The sequence below is a fragment of the Heterocephalus glaber genome, unplaced genomic scaffold (genome assembly GCF_053883595.1).
Source record: "Heterocephalus glaber isolate CG9 unplaced genomic scaffold, H.glaber_assembly_v1.0 deba00001504, whole genome shotgun sequence".
Lineage (NCBI taxonomy): Eukaryota > Metazoa > Chordata > Mammalia > Rodentia > Bathyergidae > Heterocephalus > Heterocephalus glaber.
Genome location: NW_028258324.1, coordinates 5,364,097 through 5,382,382, shown reverse-complemented (window position 1 = coordinate 5,382,382; position 18,286 = coordinate 5,364,097). Strand labels below are relative to the sequence as shown.

The window sequence follows — 18,286 nt, the reverse complement described above, 5'->3', positions numbered from 1 at the left end:
TGGGATTACAGGCATGTACCAACATGCCCAGCTAGAATCCAGGTTCTGACCAGGCCACTGGGAGCTTCCCCTCAGCCCACAGAGCTTACAGGGATGACTCACTTCCACAGGCACCAACACTTCCTGCCCCAGTTCCCAGATGGCTGCCCCATGGCATTGTCATGTTATTACCCAGCATCTCCACCCTAGAGAGAGCTCAACCTGCAGCAACCCAGGGCTCCCCTTCAGGTTCAGCTTCTGATGAGTACTGCTCCCCAGGAAACAATTGCCTTTTCTGGGAACCCCTACCCCTACCTGCAGGAGGATGGGCCTGGTGCCTTCCGGCTCCACTCACACTGCAGCTGCTGCAGCATCCTTGGAACCCAAAATAGGCAAGCAGCTGGCAGAGGTAAAATGGCATCTGCCCAGTGGTGCAACTCTCTTGGGATAGAGGATTTCAAACCAGTTAGCCACTGAAGCCCACTTACAAACAAAAGCCCAAGATGTCAACTGGACTGTAAAACCTTAGGCAGAGCTACTACCAGCTGAAGCAGGTAAGGGTCTCAGTACAAAGCCCACCCCACACTGCAAGTACCAGGACCCCTCAACACAGCACTATGGCTGCCATCCCAGAGTAGTCTCAGAACTATGGTCTGAGGTCCCTTCCCCCTTTAAGACTCTAGTAGGCCAATCCCAGGCAACTCAGTTGTCCCAGAATTCAGCCAAGGCTCCCCTCACAGTCAGACCACATCCCTTTGGCAGTTCTTCTCGAACCCTTCTCCAGTACCAGGTATCAAACTCAGGACCCTGCGCTTGCCAGTCAGGCATGGTGTCACTGAGCTACATTCCCGGCCCTTGCAACCCTTTTCTCTAATTCTACAGAGAAAGGGCCAAGTCTGACCTCCAGGGCCTACCTGGCCCCAGCCAATAATAAGCCACCATCAAGCAATGCCCTGTCTCCCTAAACTTGGAAAATGCTCAAAGCATTTTATAAGGACCCTCCCGTAAGAACTCCTAGAAATCAGAGACCCAGAGAAATGAATTTATGGAGAAGATTTTGGACCTTGCTGGGAGGAGAGCCAAATTTAGTGGGAAGGAAGCAGTCAGACTAACACTCTTAATGTTACCCACTAATTGCTACAGACAGCCACAAGCCAAGTCCCGCTCTATTGACCTTTCATGAACAATCCCACATATGGGATCCCCAGTTCCATCATTCAATCCTGGTCCACTCCATGTGCTCAAAGCCTTCCTGGAAATTGATTAAAATTGGTTCTAAGCCAGGTGTGGTGGCACTCAACTGTAATCCTAGCACTCTGGGAGACTGAGAGATAGGAAGATCAAAAGTTCGAGCCTAGCTTGGGCAACTTAGCAAGACTGTCTCAAAAAAAAAAAAAAAATTGTCAAGGCCCAGGAATGTAATGTACCTCATTGTGAAGGCCTTGAGTTCAATGTCCAGTACTGCAGAAAAAAAAAAAAAAAGATTTCTTCTAACCTAAGGTGAAGTTTAGTGCCTTTGCCCATTGCTCTAGGCTTGTATCTTGGCCCTCTCTCTTCTGCAGGCTTGCAACAAGCCCAGTTTCTTCCTGCAGCTACCAGAAGATGACCCCTGGGCCTTGGAGTAGTCTGTTCTTGGATGCCAGTAGAGCAGCCTCAGCAAGCTGGGGCATCTTCCACATTCAGTGATGGTCACACAGTACCCAGGGATTCCTTACACGCTGTCCCAGAGTGCCCAGCCTGAAGGGTTCTCCAGCAGTTTATGTGAAAAAAGGCAGAGTTTCTGCTCCTACAGCTCAGTTTTCCAGGCTGTCAAGCAGAGGAAGCCTGGCCAGACAGCCAGAGCTGTCATGCACAAAGCTGGGATCTACCCATCCCTTCTAGAATCCCCAGGGGGACTGACAAATGCATCTCTTTGGGCCCTCGCAGTGACCCCCAGGTCCCTCACTGTCTCATGAAACCAATAATGCCCCAGGCTCAGGCACATCTGCCACTGGCAGGATAGCAGCTGCTCTCCACTTCCCCACCCAAAGTTCTGAGACCTATTCACCCAACCTCTCACCTCAGCCTCTGGGGAGGCAGGTGACCCTGCCAAGCCCTCCCTCCCCTTCTGGCAGCCCAGCTCCCGGCCTCCCTCCTTCACCCTACCCTCTGAAACAGAATGCTGACAACTGCTGTCATTCCATCTGAAGAACCTTCACAGCAGTCCCAGAGCCAGAGAGAGAGAGAGAGAGAGAGAGAGAGAGAGAGAGAGAGAGAGAGAGAGAGAGAGTGTACACATGTATCACGCTCACAGTTAAAGGCAGCTAGCTGTCAGGGTTGAAAGTCAGAAGCACCCAGAGTCTCATTAGTAGCCACTTTTCTCTCACTACAGGGCAGCAAGGAAGGAGGAGGGTGGGAGGCAACCTTTCCACCCTGTTTTCACTGAGTCCTGGGCGGAAGAGGCAGAGGGCCACCCTGTCTGCTGCAGACTGTGACCACCACACAGAGCCAGCTCCTTCCTCATCTCCCTAGGAACCAAGGTCACTCTAAACCAGGAATAGAGGTGACCCCTGCCCCCTGCCACAGAAACAAGGTGAGAACTTTGGGTTGAGCCTACTCTGTGGGCAGCCTGGTTTCTTTCTCTCCCACAGCACGTGACCATACTCACACAAGCATGCCACCCAGACATCTCTGGGAGAAGCCCCTTGCTTTCCTCCCATATCATGGCTTCCTCACCCCAGCCCCCACCCCAAAAGAAAGGAGCCCAGAACACAGCTGACAGGCTTCCAGGGGAGGGGGAGGAAGGAGAAAGGGCTTATATCAAAGAGGTGACGTCAAAAACCAGGCAACTTGTGAAGCTGTCAGGGGCCGGGAAATTTGGACAAAGGTGTCTAAAAATAAACCCCTGAAGCCAGGAAAAGGCTTTGGTGGCTGAGTTGTTCACCACCACACCTCATGCCATGCACCCTGTTCTGAGGTCTGGAACCCAGAAGTCTCTTCCAAGGGGGGTGCTCCTCCAGATTAGCCCTTGAGTTGAGGAAGGCACAGACAGGACCAGACACCAAGCCCCTCCCTTGAGTGAGATGGGGGAGGACTCACCTGAGAGGGCATGCTGAGCAGGCCTAGGGCACTGAGGTCTCCCATTCCTGCCCTCACCACCAGCCTGCATCCTCACTTCCAGCACACCCTCCCAACACCCCTTGGAGCTGCTAACCTCCAGGTCATAGAAGAAATTCATCTCTATTGTCCCCATGCCTCTGCCCTACCACCACAACACCAAGACAGCCTTCCCATCTCCAGGTCTGCCAGCCTGCTTCTGCAACCCTGGCCTTGACCACAATGACCACAGCTGGTAACCCAGGGCCTCCTTTATTCATTCCCCAGCCCAGACTCTTGCACCTCCTTACCCAGGACCTGTCTGAGCTCCTGTTTCCTGTCCTTGTCCCAAATCTGTTCTGAAGGACAAAGTCACAAGACTCCTTCACCCAAGTCTGCGAAGCTCCCACTCTGGTTGGCTCTCTTGTCGTATACTTTGGCCCTAGCCACACTGGCCTCACCCTCTGCACAGTCCTTGTTGCCACCAGCTGTCCAGTGCCCAGAGGATGGAGGCACAGGGCAGCCTCCCAGACTTAATGCTGTCAGCAGGCTGACATCCCAAAACATATCCTCCAGCCAATGCCTCTCTGAATTCTAGACTCTCCATACGTCACTGTCATCAGCTGTCTCCATACTATCACCTAGATGTCATTCAGCAGGCTCCACTGATAGCCCACAGAGCTTGCTTCCTCTAATCTCTCAGTTACCCACACTCACTCACCCTTCCCAAAGGGAAGCAGAGCCCTCTGTGATGCCTCTACTTCCCCTGCCCCCAACAGCTAACCTACCCCATGTCCATCAGTTTTACCCTAAAATACTCTAGAAATCTCTATGCTGGTCTGCATCTCTATGGCCACTGGCCCAGCCCAAGCTGCTCCTATTCACAGTGGAATTCATGACAGATCCCTAAGCACATCCATGCACCCTCTGTTCCATAATCCAGTCCCAGGGATGGGCCAGCCTGTCTCAAGATATGGCTCTTATCGAGAACTGCAGTAGCTCCCCACCAAAATAGATCAAACTTGTGCTCTTCCCCCTGCTCTGCCTAGATCATTCTAACCTCCTCTCCAAAGGCTCTTCTAGAATTCTGCCTTGAAGTTACTGCCTTTGAGAGGCTGTCCCTGATCACTCTACCTAAGTAGGCCCCCTGACTTTCTCACCTTGTTCTTTTCTAGCACATATCTTTTCTGTTCTTGTCTGACAGTTATTACCTATCTTCATCACCTGACCGACACTTCATATAATGTCCTGCAAAGCACCCAGCACACAGATACTCAATAAATATAAATTAATGAATAAACATCACTTCTAAGCCCAAACTGGGGCTGTTTTCCTAGCACCCATGCTTATAAAATGTTTAGAGGAAGAAAGATGTAGAGCAGGGCACAGACTTTAGGATCTCTGTAGATACAGAAACCCTTGTCAGACCTCCTGGTGACTGGTTCTTCTCTTTTTCCCAGGTAGGCTGGGCTGTTGGCATTACTTCCTTCCAGCACAGGAAGAGAAGGAGACAGGACCTACCATTGCTGCCCTAGTCCTGGGCTCAGGGAGCAGGCTCATAAGCCCATGCAGAGGCAGTGCCAGGACAACACATGGGAACCTGGGCCTGCCCAGCCAATGGGAGACTCAAGGCTGTGTTCTGTAGGCCTCTAGCAGGATGAGGAAAGTGCTGTCCTATCCATTCATCAGAGCATGGAGTGCAGGATGAGCTCTAAAACACTTCCAAAACCAGGCAGGCACCGGCACCACTGAGCTACATCCCCAGTTGAGACACTGCCAAAACCAAAGCCAAAAGACCAGGCCAGGTTTCTGAACAAGCTCCTGGGAGACACTCTGGCTCCCACAAGGTTTTGGGCTTCTCAAACAGATGCCAACAGCCTCTGCCCATCTTCTTAGCTCTCCGGGAATGTGCTACATGAGGGTCCCAAAGTGCTGCCCCCTACCAAACTACCTTTTTCCCATCCTGGGCAGTCACCCCTGATTCCCCACCAAGGAACATGGCTGACCTCCCAAAATACATACCAGACTCATACCTCACCTTGATGTAGGTGTCCAAGGCACGATGGACACGGTGGGCTGCCAGCCAGATGGACAGGGCAGTGGTGTAAGGGAAGGTGGCTGTTACCACATGGCTGGGTGCTGGGAAGGAAAATATCTTGAAGCCAAATTTCTGGTAGAGATGGATCAATTCAGGGGAAGGTGACTCTTCACCTTCACTCAAGATGCTGCCCACTGCACAGCGGCACTTCTCAGGGGGCACCTATGGAGACAGAGCAGGGTTCAGAGCTGGGTAAAGGAAAGTTCTCACACCTCCTGCTGTCTATGCTAGGTCAGGCCCGGGAACTACCTGCTCCACAGACCACAAAGCCCCAGATCCCAAAACAGAGCTCTTTTCTTGCCAAAACCCATTCACTGCCCCTGCCTATGCTGCAGGCCTCATATCTACCCCTTCATTTATTCCTTCAGCATACCATGCCCTATGCTGAAGACCCAGGTGTCATGGTGAGGGATAAGACTTGTTTTTTTGTCCTCCAGGAACCCAGGAGAGGGAAGGACGGAGAGGACTTCTGCACCATCACCCTCCATACAGACCATCAACAGCACCACTGAGGGGGCCTCCCACCTCCTGAGGGCCTCCAGAAAGACTGAAGACTGGCTTATCTCAAGGTCTAGATTAGTTCACTGTCCTCCTAGCTCCTCGAGAAACAAGATTCACTGGCAGAGAAATGGCAGCTAAGGAAGCAGAACTGAGGAATGTGGACAAGAAAACAGCCCACAGCTCTTCTTTCCTGGTCACATCCCAGGAAATCTCCATCTCTGGGGGGGGGGGGGCAGGTGTATACACAGAGTAAAAGCCAGGAGGGTGGGGACATGAATCTAGCTGTGGAGGGGCTGTGGAAACCACTGTCAGAACATTAGACCTCTTCTCCAACCCAGGCCCCATCCTAGAATGTGCCCTACTTCCCAAGTCTCTTTCTGGCTAAGCCCCAGACTGCTGGCTCCCTCCATGTCTTGTGGCCCCCTCTCCCAGCACTTCTACTCTGCTCCTCTCTCCCCCATCATCCTCCTTCCCCTGGTTCCCAGCAGCCCTGGCCAGATGAAGCTCATCTGTGAGCCTCCAACTCTATCCAAGACTGACTGAAGGCCTACATGGCCAGACTTTCCTTGATGTCAAGAGGCTCCACTTTGTCACACCTCCAGCTGCCTATTTCCCTTGTCCATTTTCCTGCTATTTAAGATATCAGCCCTTGTGCTGGGTTCCCAGGAGTAGGTGTACCTGAATCTAGGATGCTTAGATCTTGGGGTCTCAATTCTGGGTTTTGCTTACCCTGAAGGCTCTCTTCTCCCTCTACCCAGGACCATCTGACCCCTAAATTTAAACAAGCCACTCCCTCTGCCTCCATTTAGTCCCCTCCCCGGTTCACCTTCTCAGCACTGTGAAGTCATTATTACCTGCCTGCCTCTGCCCACCCAGTCTAGCCCTTTCCAAGCCCTGTTACCAATTCCCTAGGATATTCTTTGTCATGTGCCTCCTCTACTCTCACCAACCCAGCCCTGCCTTAGAATCACACTGCTGGGATTTGTACACCTACCTTACACTTACCTCGGAGCAGACCCTAGAGGAAGGGTCACCCCCTGTGGCTCTGGTCCCCTTGCTGCCCCCTAGAATCTAATGACATCAAGTCTGGATCAGAGTTTTAGCATCAGGTAGTACATATGGTGCAGTGGTTATAACCAGAGCTGGAGAGGGGACAGCAAGGGTGTCAATCTTGAGTCGTGTGATCCTCGCCAAGTACCCTGGCTTCTTAGAGTCCCAGTTCTTTGACAGCTACTTACAGCACTGTCATATTAAGAGCTATTTCACAAGGGCTTAGCTTGGGCCACACACTAACCAACTGCTCTTTGACTGTATTGGTTATTAGTAGCTAAGACACAGTCCTTAACAACTGTCCTTTGGCCTAGAATGCCCATCCACACTAATCTGGAATATGCAGCTCCTCCCACTCATCCTTCAGGTTCAAATGCCCTCTTAGGGAGCCTTTCGGAGTGTCTTGGTAACTCTCTCCTCTCCCTACAACCTCCCCTGCCATATCAGGTCTATCCTAGTAGCAGCACAGTCACTTTACCCAGAGGCCCAGGAGACTGCTGCAGTACCACCTCTTGTCTCTAGATGGTGGGCCTGCCCCACTCACACCTCAAGATTTGAGGCAGTTTTCCAGAGGCATCCCTGGAGAGGCCAAGGGTTGGTGCCTGCCACAAAGCCTATCTCCATGTCCCTGACCCTAGCAATCTGTGCTAACAAAAGAAAACCTCCAATGTAGGAGAGAGACAGCAAAAGATGGAAGGTTACATGAGCTGAGTTGGGGTTCCAGGATTTTTCCTGGTATCACTTCAGCAGCCCTCATGAAACTTTCAGCTCAATACTCTCTTCAGTCCACAAAAGGTATTAGAACACCATGATCACCCTGCTGAGAACCTCTCAGTGGCTCCCAATCCACCTCTAAGATGAAACTAGACTCCAGAGCCCAGCATGCAAGGTAGTCTATTAGCATGACCCAACACTGCCCAGATCTGTCCATACACTCACCTTACATCTTTACATTCCCAGCCTGAGCGGGGGCCAGAGCTCAGATGGAGAGGCACCCATTGACTGTCTATGTGGCAAAGGGAGGAACAGATTCAGGCTTTGGCCCATCCCACCTTGCCAGCCTCCTCCCCTTCCACACCATCACACACACTCACAAGGAACTATTTGCAGCCAAACATGCCACACACTCCCAGGCTTCCTGCCTTTTCATAAGCTACTTCCTTAGCCTGAAATGTCCTCTTCACCCTATTCCAGAGTCCTTGAGGCTGGGAAACTCCTGTCCACCCTGTAAGACTCAGCTCAACCCATCCCCTTAAAGCTTTTTGATGCTCCCCACCAAACTGCCCCTCCTCCCCTATTCCAAATACCCACCAAGGGTGCAAGTCTTGTTCTGCTCAGTAATAAGGCCTCCCCATCTCTTCCCACCACCCCAGACCTCAAGGCAGAAAGGTCCAGAATCCTGTGTGCACAGAATGTTCTTAGGGCACCTCAGTGATAACCTGACCTCCTCTCCTTCCACCTGGAGAAAAAGATGAGTTCCTGCCACACGGGAGAGTGGCAGCTAGTAAGGAAACAGGGCTCCTGGGGTCCTGGAGGTGCGTGGGACACAAAGACTCCCTTTCCAATTGAGCAACCCCTCAATTCCTTAAGAAGGACATTTTCTCCCCTAACCTTGCCCTGACTAGTACCTAGGGGGCAGCCTAAGAAGAGCCTCAGCTGCCACTAAGACAAGCTAGAGCTGGGAAACAGCTGAACCAGGTGACAGCTAGGTGATAAGACAAGCCCTAAAACAATCCAATGAGTGGTAAGGCTGGGTCCAGTAGCAGGGGAAGGGTTCCCTGGCCTTCCAGGAAAGCCCAGGTGTACCTGCAGGAAAAATGTCCTATTAAGGTTGTCAAGGGGCCAAAAGGTGTGGGTGTTCTGATGGCAAGATACACTACATACCTTGGTTCAATGCAACATTTTTATTTGTGCCTAACCCTGGGATAAATGCCTAGGCTTTCCCCACCTGCTTGCTCCTTTTCTTCCCTATCAGCAATTATCTGGATATCTATGCATAGCACAAGAGCTACACCAGAACTATACCAGCCATAAACCACACGAGGGAGACAGGGCAGTGACAAAACCTGCCACTACTTTGGGTAAAGGAAAGCTAACTCAGAATCCTCCCTCAAAGCACTAGTACCAGGAAAGAGACAGGAACATGCCAGAGTCCAGGGCATCTCCTTTGGGCTGCATAGCCCCTTGAGTCCCAGCACTGTAACAAGAAGGCAAGAGGGCAATCTGTTTGGAACCTGAAGATTCCCGGTATGGGCCAGTCCTAAGACCAGCTCCACTCTCCCTTCCGGAAAGACCTCACAGGATTCTGACAATACTGTGCTGTTCGGCCACAATGAAGAGAGCCACCTGAGGGCCCTGCCTGGCCAAGACCTCACTGACATTAGGAACAGGACAAGATTGCTATCTTCCAGGATCAAGGTAAGAGAAATTGTGTCCATCAGGTTCATTACAAACACTACCCCCAAGCAGACAACCAACATGGACAGCTGTACCATATGCCAGTCCTAGGGTCAGAGAATGCCTCAGTCCCTTCCATGCCAGCCCTCCCAACCTGGAGCTACACAAAGTAAGAGGGTAACTAAAGGTAGTGTCCTTTGCTTGAACTCACAGGGGAACAGAGCAGTGAAACCTTCCCATTATAGAAGTTAGACAGTGGGCCTCATTTACCCTCCTGGATGCTGCGGGTCAACACCCCAAGCCTCATGAGCAGCTGGTGCCCACTAGTCAGGACAAGGGTTGATGCAGATAGCCAGGTCAGAGGTCAGGACCCATGCTTCAGGCTTGGAGGGACGGGAAGAAGCAGCAGGAGGCCAGCCTCAGGAGAGATGGGGTCTGTAGCTTTCTGAGAATTTCCACCTAGAATTCTTTCAGAAAACTTCCTCTCCTTCCACTCCCTGAAGTAACTCCTAACAACTGCTAATATCTGACAAGGCCTCACCACCGGCACCAGTTTCTGCCTTCTACTCATCTGCTCATCAAATCCAAATAGCACTGTGTGGCAGGTGCTACTATCAACCCTGTTCCTGAGGCCCAAGAAACCAAGCCACTCAGCAATGATCACACAGCAAGACAGTGCTGGAGTCAGGATTCAAACCTAAGCAGACCCACTCTAGAGCTGCACCACACAACCCATGGCCACTTGGGAATCAGAGAGTTAGGCGCTGGCTAGAAACAGCCTACACAATGGCCCTACTGTGCCTCCTGACACAGCCCAGCAACCTGTGGCAGGAAGGCAGGGTTTTGAAAGTACAGAAGCCCAGTAGTGAAGGATCTCAGAGGCAAGGCTAGAAGTCCCAAGTGCTAAACAGATATTGGGGGCCAAGGGTTGGGTCTTATCCTCACCACTTAGTCCCCACAAAAACTAAAATCCTGGGCTGGGGTTATGGCTCAGTGGTAGATCATACTAGGCAGGCACAAGACCCTGGATTTAATCCCAAGCACCAAAAAGAAAACTAAAGAAGAAGGCAAAAAAAAAAAAAAAAAAAAAAAAACCCTGAAGTAAGTGATTCTTTCATTCCCATTCAACAAATGAGACAAACAGACCAGTGACTCACCCACAGTCACATGCTGGTAAGCAGTGAGACCTCAATTCAAAGCAAGAAGGGTAAATCCAAAGCCCTTTCCAATCACCTCACCTCACCTCCTTTCCAAGGGCAGCTCCAGTGGTCAGAGAAGTGCTCATCTTTCACACCTGTCCCACAGATAACCTGCTGTACAGCAAAAGCCTGGGCAGTACCAGGGTAATTGAGGTAAGGGACAGTCTGTGCCCAGCCCATAAGCTCATCACTCCTTCCCTGACTCTGTCTAACCTAAGTGCCTCTGGAAGGGTGTGGGGGGATATCCACATGGACTGAGAAGGGAGGGTAACAGAGGCCTGACTTAGCCTCAGGTCCTGCAGACATAGTGGTCCCAGGCTTCCATTCTCATGGTCTAAGAGAAGGGGGTTTCCATAGCAGTCTAGCTTTCTAAAGGCAGAACCCAATATGCCTCCAGTTCTCCCCACACCATCCATGGCTAGGGCAAGCACTTCCTGCTAGGTGGTAGATAAGAGCAAATCCAGGCCAGTCTTGGTCATATAAATCCAACTGGCTGCCCCACCCTCTTGCTTCAGCGGGGCTCCCACACAGCAGGTAGGCAGGTTGCTTAAGCCATAAACACAGTATCTAGACTGGTAGAAGCAGAAGGTAGAGTAAGAGGTGAAGGGCCAGGCTGGACAGGACAGATCTATGGGCATTGAGATAGCATTCCAGCCACCAGCTCCTGCCTACAGGCCAGAGCTGGCCAGGATCAGTAGGCACACAAGGTCCTCTGAGCTTTCCTTTACTTAGGTTCCAGGACCAGGCCCAGAAGGAGAGGCTACAGTCCATTTCCAAACCTAAGCACCCATCTCAGAAGGGGAGCTGAGAGCAGAGCAGTTTTTCCAGCCAGGATCTGTCCCCCAGCTATGTGAGGGCAATGTGGACCAATAATACATGAAGGTGGGCAGGTCTGTGACAGATATCTACCTTCAGTGACCCTAGTGCCTGGAACTCAGCCTCCTCCCTCAAGTACCTTGAATGCTGCACCCTGGACTGTAGAGGACACACTGAGCCACTGCCAGGGTTCAGTTCCCAACACAAGCTCCCTTCTTCCTCCCCACTTCCTTCCTTACTCTCAGTCATGCCAAGGCCTTCAGGCCCAGGGTGTAGACATCTTTCCTCCTGCTTCACAGAAGCCATCTGCTCAGACTTCACAGTCTCGTCTCATATAGGGGGTCTCCAGGATGTGGGACTCAAGGAGCATTTGATATGAAGGGGTCCCCAGCAACTGCCACTGTCCTGCCTCAGTGGTACCCCTTCTTGTGCTACTTCCTAAATCCACAAGAGAGTAGGCTGCCTCCACCAGGCTTTTCTCAGGAATCAGCCAAGACATGGCTAGGAAGCTGTCAATCCACACCTCAAAGCCAGGTGGCACCTATAACCTGGTTATTCACTGCTCCACTCACAGAACTGGAAACACTTCCTTCCCATACTCCCAGGAACACATTCTGACCCTGTCATCCTGGGATACAGAGGGAGAAGTGAAGACCTTTAGTGAAGGTCTCAATAGATCAGGCTATATCTCCTCTTTCTCTGAGAACTGGATACACAAGGACCCACTCTGGACACAGCTAGCAGAGGCAGCTTGGGGAGCAGTAAGGCTAGGTTCTCAGCCTCATGGTGGGAATGAATTCCACAAGGACCAAGACAGGGTGTCCCCTGACACCCCCACCCTGAGAGCTCCTTAGGGCTGTGTCCCATGGTCCCCATACCGCCCTGGTACTCAGCACACAGATTGGCACAGATCTGGTGCTGAAGTATCTGTTGAATGAAAACAAGAATGTATGAGATCAGTACATAACTCCTGCTATCTGCATCTCATCCTCCCACCCACCCTAGCCCCACCCCTGCTCCTGCAGTATCAGCGTAGACCAGACAGTCTATAATTGTAATGAACACCTGAAACCTAAGGTCAATGGTTCCCATTTACAATCTACCACGAAGAAAAAGCACTGCCTAGCTCCCAGAATAGATAGGGACTCAAGTGTCCCTGGGCTGTCCCAGTGCAAGGATGTAAGCCAGCTCTAAATGTGGTATCTTCTGGAATGACAGAACTGTGAAAGGCAGGATCACACAGGTTATCTTAAGCTATCTATTCATCTCTGTGCTGGCCAAATGTCCACAGGGTCTAGGCTCAGGTCACAGTGCTTAGCCTGACTTCAGCACATGCTAATGTGTTTTTTTCCACCTTTTTCTTAGCTGTTGTTAAACATTTTGAGGACCAGATGGTGGAATGAACACCTCACCTTATCACTTAATTGAATCCTTGCAGGCTCAATTATGAAGCACGTATTTTACCACTACTCCACTAATGAGGAATAGAGGCTCAGAAAGCTTATGTGGCATTGAGCCCAGAGTACCTGCTTCCACGTACTTTCCCATCCTGGAATTAGCACCTCTAACCCAAGAGGCTTCCAGAACACAAAGAAATACTGAGGAGAAAAGAGGCAAACACAGGGACCTTGCAGAGGGTTTCACCTAGGCCAGGTGTGGAAGGAGGGGCAGGGACCAGGGAAGGGCAGAAGAAAGGCAAGGATATCCACAACAGACCCTGACAGAGTAAAAGCCAGGCATCTAGTTTAGGAGCTTCCCACAGCCCAGTGCCTGTCTCATCCCACTTGGCCCCTAGTGCTCCTGACGTCAGTCAGTGCCATATCCCAGCATGACTACAAAACCTCCCTGTATCATTCCTCATTCAGTCCATGTCACCTCTCACCTCAGCCCAGCCCAATCTCTTCCATGGCCTTTGTACCTCATCTCCTTCCCTCCTCCTCTTGCCCTCCGGGTAGCTTCCTAAAATGAAGCTGGAAAATGGTGCCATGCCCTTCCTCCCAACTTGCTGTACCTCCCATCACCTGGCCCAGAAAACCTTTCTACCTCTTTCTCCACTCACCATATATGTACTGGCTATACTTCCTCATTATCCCTTGTCTTTAGGCCTTTGCTCTTAGTTTCTTTAGCCAAGTAGCCCTTTATGGCAGTTCCAAATTCTAAGGAAGCCCCCCTGAAATCCAGCTCTTCTCCAAGCCTGCCCAGCAGACTTAAGGTCCCCTCCTCAAACCCACAGCTCAAACTTCTGTAAGCATTGAGTCCAGTGCCTTGTTAAAGAATTACTTGTGTGAGACTAACGCCAACCACACAGAGTTTCCTGAGGATAAGACCAGGTCTGATTCATCTCCAGAGTTCAGATGAAAGCAGGACTTGGCAGACAGAAACAATCAGCACACCCTTGTCTCAACTGAATACACTCAGTGAAGCCTGGTCAGCAGACAGCAGGTAGGCTCAAGGGCTTGTCCATTTGCGCTCTCCAGACAAGGAAATTGAGAATGGGGGGTTCCAAATCTGCGGTCTGGCATGGTTTGGCAACAGAGGCTGAAGAGTCCTTGGCAGGCTGTCAGCCCATCCAGCTATGGGCAGCACCACCCCATAGCACAGCAAGGGACTACATTGGCAAGCCCTGACTCACTACAGCTGTAGGACAGCCAGATACCCACAGGGTGCCGTGATGCTAGATTCGTCTCTGACTCCAGCATCCTAGACATTCTGAGCACTTTATCTAGTTCCACTTGGCCCTCTCCCAACAAGGCAGCTTGAAGTCTAAGGAAATGTCCTATCACTGGGACAGGAGGCACCAGAATGCTGAAGAGATGGAGTTCCATGCCCTATGCCAAGAGGCTGAGAGGGCTTACAGTCACAGTGGGAAAGCTGAGGGAGGGAAAGCACAGAAACAAGATATAACTTCAAAGAATGGGCAGAAACTGTGGAGATGGAAGAGGGAAGAACAGCAAGAGGAGCAAAGGGACCAAAGTCCAGGCAGAAGCTAGGGACTCACAGTGATATAGTTCACTGCTCTACAAATGCATAAGTTGCCATGAGCAAGGAGAATCAGACCTAGGCAAGTAGAAAGGCAAGTAATAGATGCCTGAAGCAGGAATCTAAGCTAAATATGAAAGACGCTTCAAGCTCAGAGAGGAGGTGATCTACAAAGCCAGCTCAAAGACTTTCCCACCCATTCCCCAAAATCCCCCCTCCCCAATCCCCCCCGAAAGCCTTGGCCCAGGTCCATCCATGGGGCAGAACTCCACGGAGGTTCCTTACCGTGTGAGGGTTGTCATAATAGACAGCAATGGAGCGGAGCTTGGGGGAGATGCTGCAGCTCTCAGTGAAAAGCCGCCCAGTGTCGCCATAGGGCCCCACATGGAACTTGTAGGCCACAGTGATGTTGCGGATGAGGGATGAGCCAGCACTCACTGCCACCCCAGTCAACAGGCCTGAGTACCCGGCAAAGGCCAGCAGCGTCAGCAACAGTAGCAGAGTGAGGCCCCCAACAAGGCCTAGTAGTAGCAGGTCCGACATGGCGCTGGGCCCCCCACACCACACCCCAAGGCAGCTGCAAAGGAGACAGAAGGGAGAGGAGGCTGGTAGCCTGCTCTGACCATGCTCACCTGCCTGCTGACGGGTTCTAGCTCAACCTTGCCCTGCCTTAGGTGCTTTGACCCAGGAAGGGGAGGGCCAGAAGTGTTTACACATAGAGTGACCTAGAAGGGAGCCACAAAGGATGACTGAAGCCACAAGCTCTTTATTTCTTAATCACAGTCATTGAAGCTCTTGGAGCAGCTCAGCATGGCAGCTGGCATCCCTGGTCACATCCGGGGAAACTGAGTCACAGACAGAGGAATGAGTCATCCAAAAACAAACTTCTGGTCCTGAGCAGTCTCTCCCAAGATGGTCCAGATACTACCAATCTATCTTTCTCCTCATTGCCTCTTCCTTCCCACAGCTGAGCCACTGTGAAGTCCAGCCTCCCCAAGCCTCACACACTACTTCCAGAGCGAGGACAGACAAGTGTCAGGGTCCAAACATTTATAACAAAAAGGAAAACCATGAGGGAGAAAATGTGCTACAGGAAAAGCATTTCACAGGAAACACTCCTTTGCTAATAAGCACATCTGGCCTATAGGGACCTTACTATCCACACGCTCACCCATCCAGAACCAGCCTGAACAGCCAAACAAAACCCAACCTGGGCTTCTCAGACATGAACCACCAATGCTAAGAAGCTTCACTTCACTTTCCCAGCCCCCAGATTAGAAACAGAAAGAAGAGGAAAAAGTGGCTAGAAGTGGAAACGAAAGAGGAGGAAGCAACAGTTACTCATAAAAGGCAGAGAAGCTATACAGGACAGGTCCAGAATCAACCAGAGGCCAGTGTGAGCCTTTCAAGGCCACCATGCAGTTCTGAGCCAGAGGCCTAACCCTCTTCCAGAGGGCTTCACCTGAGCAGCACAGGAAGGAGGCAGGACTCACAGCACACAGAACAGAATACTGTTTACACAGGAAAGGAAACATGGGCCTGCCTGGGGAACACTGCCACTTCAGTCATTTAAAAAATTAGTATTTACAATACTAAGGTTTGGAACTGAAAAGGCAATGCTCTAGCCCTATGGAAAACTTAGCTCTATGGAATTATTTGTTCCTAGTGAAAATATTACGCTGCAAAATTGTCTTTGGAGTCAACAAGCAGCGTCTGTCTCACAAAGGTCTGGCACATTTCTAAACCTCCAGTGTCAGACACTGAAGCACCTCCCACCAGTCTTCTCTCCCATCTGTAGTCCTGCCCAGAAGTTTCATTATCTTCCTTTCATGCACTCCCTGTCCTACTCGTTGTGTCTCCACTTAGTCTCATCCCTGTTTTCTTGATGATAATGATGACAATATTCTACTGATACACACTACTACATTCATCCACAAAACAATCCAACCAAGTAAGTACAGATCAGGAAACAAGTAGGTGGAAGTAGTTGGAAGTTAAAACACTTATTCAAGGATACACAGGTATTAAAAGGAGCCACGTGAACCAAAACACAGGCAATGAAAACCCAGGAGGTCTGACTCCAGCATCCTATTTCCACATTCTCTCCTCCCTGGCTTCCAAACATTTAATCCATGTTGGACATCTCTGAAACCAAAGCTGGGAAGGCCCCAGCATCTAGCCCACCACTTCCCCTGGGAGTGACATGCCCTCACTCCGGCCTATCCTCTCAGTAATCCCAGCACTCTGGGAGGCTGAGGCAGGAGGATCAAAAGTTCTAGTCCAGTTTGGGAAATTTAGCAAAACCTCAAAATAAAAAATAAAAAAAGGGCAGGGGATACAGCTCAGTGTAAAAGCCCAGGGGTCAATACCCAAAAAAGGAGGACTTAAATCTCCATCTTTCTCTTTCTCCAGACTACCAAAGTGATCAGTAAAGAGGGGGTGGGGAATGTTCCTGTGGTCTCAGAGTCTTGGTCAGCACTTAAAGGAGAAAGGGCAATGCAAAGTTCGCTCACAAACAAAGAGAAAGGTGCTCTCGTGGGGTGGGGGTGGGGGGCCTCTCACCTTCTCAGGCAGGCTTTTAGCAATTCATGGCATCCAGTGCAGCAGGGGCCAAGTGCTCCAGTGGTGCGGGCAGAAAGGAACAGTTACCCAAACCCAGGAAATAACCAGTCAGCAGGGCACCATACCCTGACTAACCCCTTTGCAGGGAAAGCCCACCTGGGCCTCTACAACCATCTCAGACACCTTGGGAAAATCAGAGGTCAGACCTAGCCTCAAAGTGGTGAGGCTCTTCACTAGGGCCCAGCTCAGGGCCGTCTTGGAGAGGTCCAGTCAACACAAGGTGCTAAAACAGCCCCTGCTTTTGATCTTGGGGAGGCCGTGCCCTCTAGGGCCTCAGTTTCCCTTCGAGTCAGAAGCGCTGGGCAGATATCTCCACCGAGAGCGGGCGTGTCAAATAGGCGGCAGGGCGCAGCTTCCCGAGCCAGCTCACATGCTCCTCGGCCCAGGGCCAGTCCCCTAAAGGCTCCCACACCCGAAAAACTTGGGGCCAATGCGGAGAGGGCAGGCCGAGGCTCCGCGGGCCCGCGCAGAAGGGCGCTGCCTCCAGCTCTTGGCTCCCGGCTTCGCTGGAGCTTCGCTCAGTTGCTCTGCCCCTTTTCTTTCACCACCGCCTCACAGAGGTTACGCACCTCTGCAATTTAAGGAACGCCAAAGTTTGCTGCTGGAAGGCGCGGGCGGCCTAGGCAACAGGGCGGAGTTAAAGGTGACTGCTCCCCTCACTTCCTCAGCTGCACGGCCTCGGCACCCCGGGTGGCCCAAGGCCACCTTGGGCCTCGGACCGGTGGGGACCAGGTGTGGGGGGGACAAGAACCACAGAGCGGTCCAGGCCAAGAGGCTACAGAAGGGACCCGAGGAGCCCTGAGGTGCAGCCTTCGCGGACAGGGGTCCCAGGCCCACGCCCCGTGGCGGGGACGGCCCTGCTCCACCCGGCCCTCACCTCAGCAGCCGCCTACGGACGTCGGCCAGAGCAAGAGGCTCCGGGTTCGGTAGCTGAGCCTGCGCGCGCCCGTCGCTCACGCTCGCTCCGCCCTCTCTCGCGGAGGGATGTGGCCGTGGCCATGGACGCATGCGCTGGGTACACGGGGGGGGGGGGGGGGGGGGGCGCCCTGCCCCACCCCGTCTCCATGGCAACGCGCACTAGACACCCAGCCCAACCAGGCTGGGGCGGAACCCACCGTTTGTCTTCTTCCAGCCTCCCAATTACCCGGCTGTGGAGGGGGTCTGGTCTACACCCCAGGGTATCTGAGTTGGTGGAAGCATCCACCAAAGCTGGGGCACAGTAGTGGGGGAAATCAGCTCGTTGGGCCGTGATAGAGTGCCAGGTTGGGGTCACGGCTAGAGGCACGGCACCACTGGGTCAGCCTCTAGCATTTGCACCACCCTTGCTCCTGCGGCTTTCTCTCAGAGAGGTTTTATGACAGGACCGGAAACCAAGCAGAGCAGGACCGCTTGCTGCCTTTTACAGCTGAGAAAGCTGAATCCGAATCTGACGGATCCAACCTGTAGACGGCACAAATATCCGCTTCCTGCCTCCACTCAACCCTCCATCAGCTCTCCTTCCATAAGCACGAGTAATATCCATCCAACATTTATGGAGTACATTTCCTGATAGTTCCAGGGGCTGGGGATA

General features: G+C 51.9%; 1 protein-coding gene across 1 annotated transcript in view; it reads right to left on the bottom strand.

Moving 5' to 3' along the window:
- Tex264 (testis expressed 264, ER-phagy receptor) overlaps window positions 1–17,728 on the bottom strand; it is a 29,277-nt gene extending 11,549 nt beyond the window's left edge. The window contains 3 exon segments of the mRNA XM_004834171.4: window positions 5,093–5,314; window positions 14,380–14,671; window positions 17,594–17,728. Coding sequence (XP_004834228.3) covers window positions 5,093–5,314; window positions 14,380–14,671; window positions 17,594–17,724 — 645 coding nt within the window. The 5' untranslated portion in view covers window positions 17,725–17,728.
- Between the last annotated feature and the right edge of the window lie 558 nt (window positions 17,729–18,286).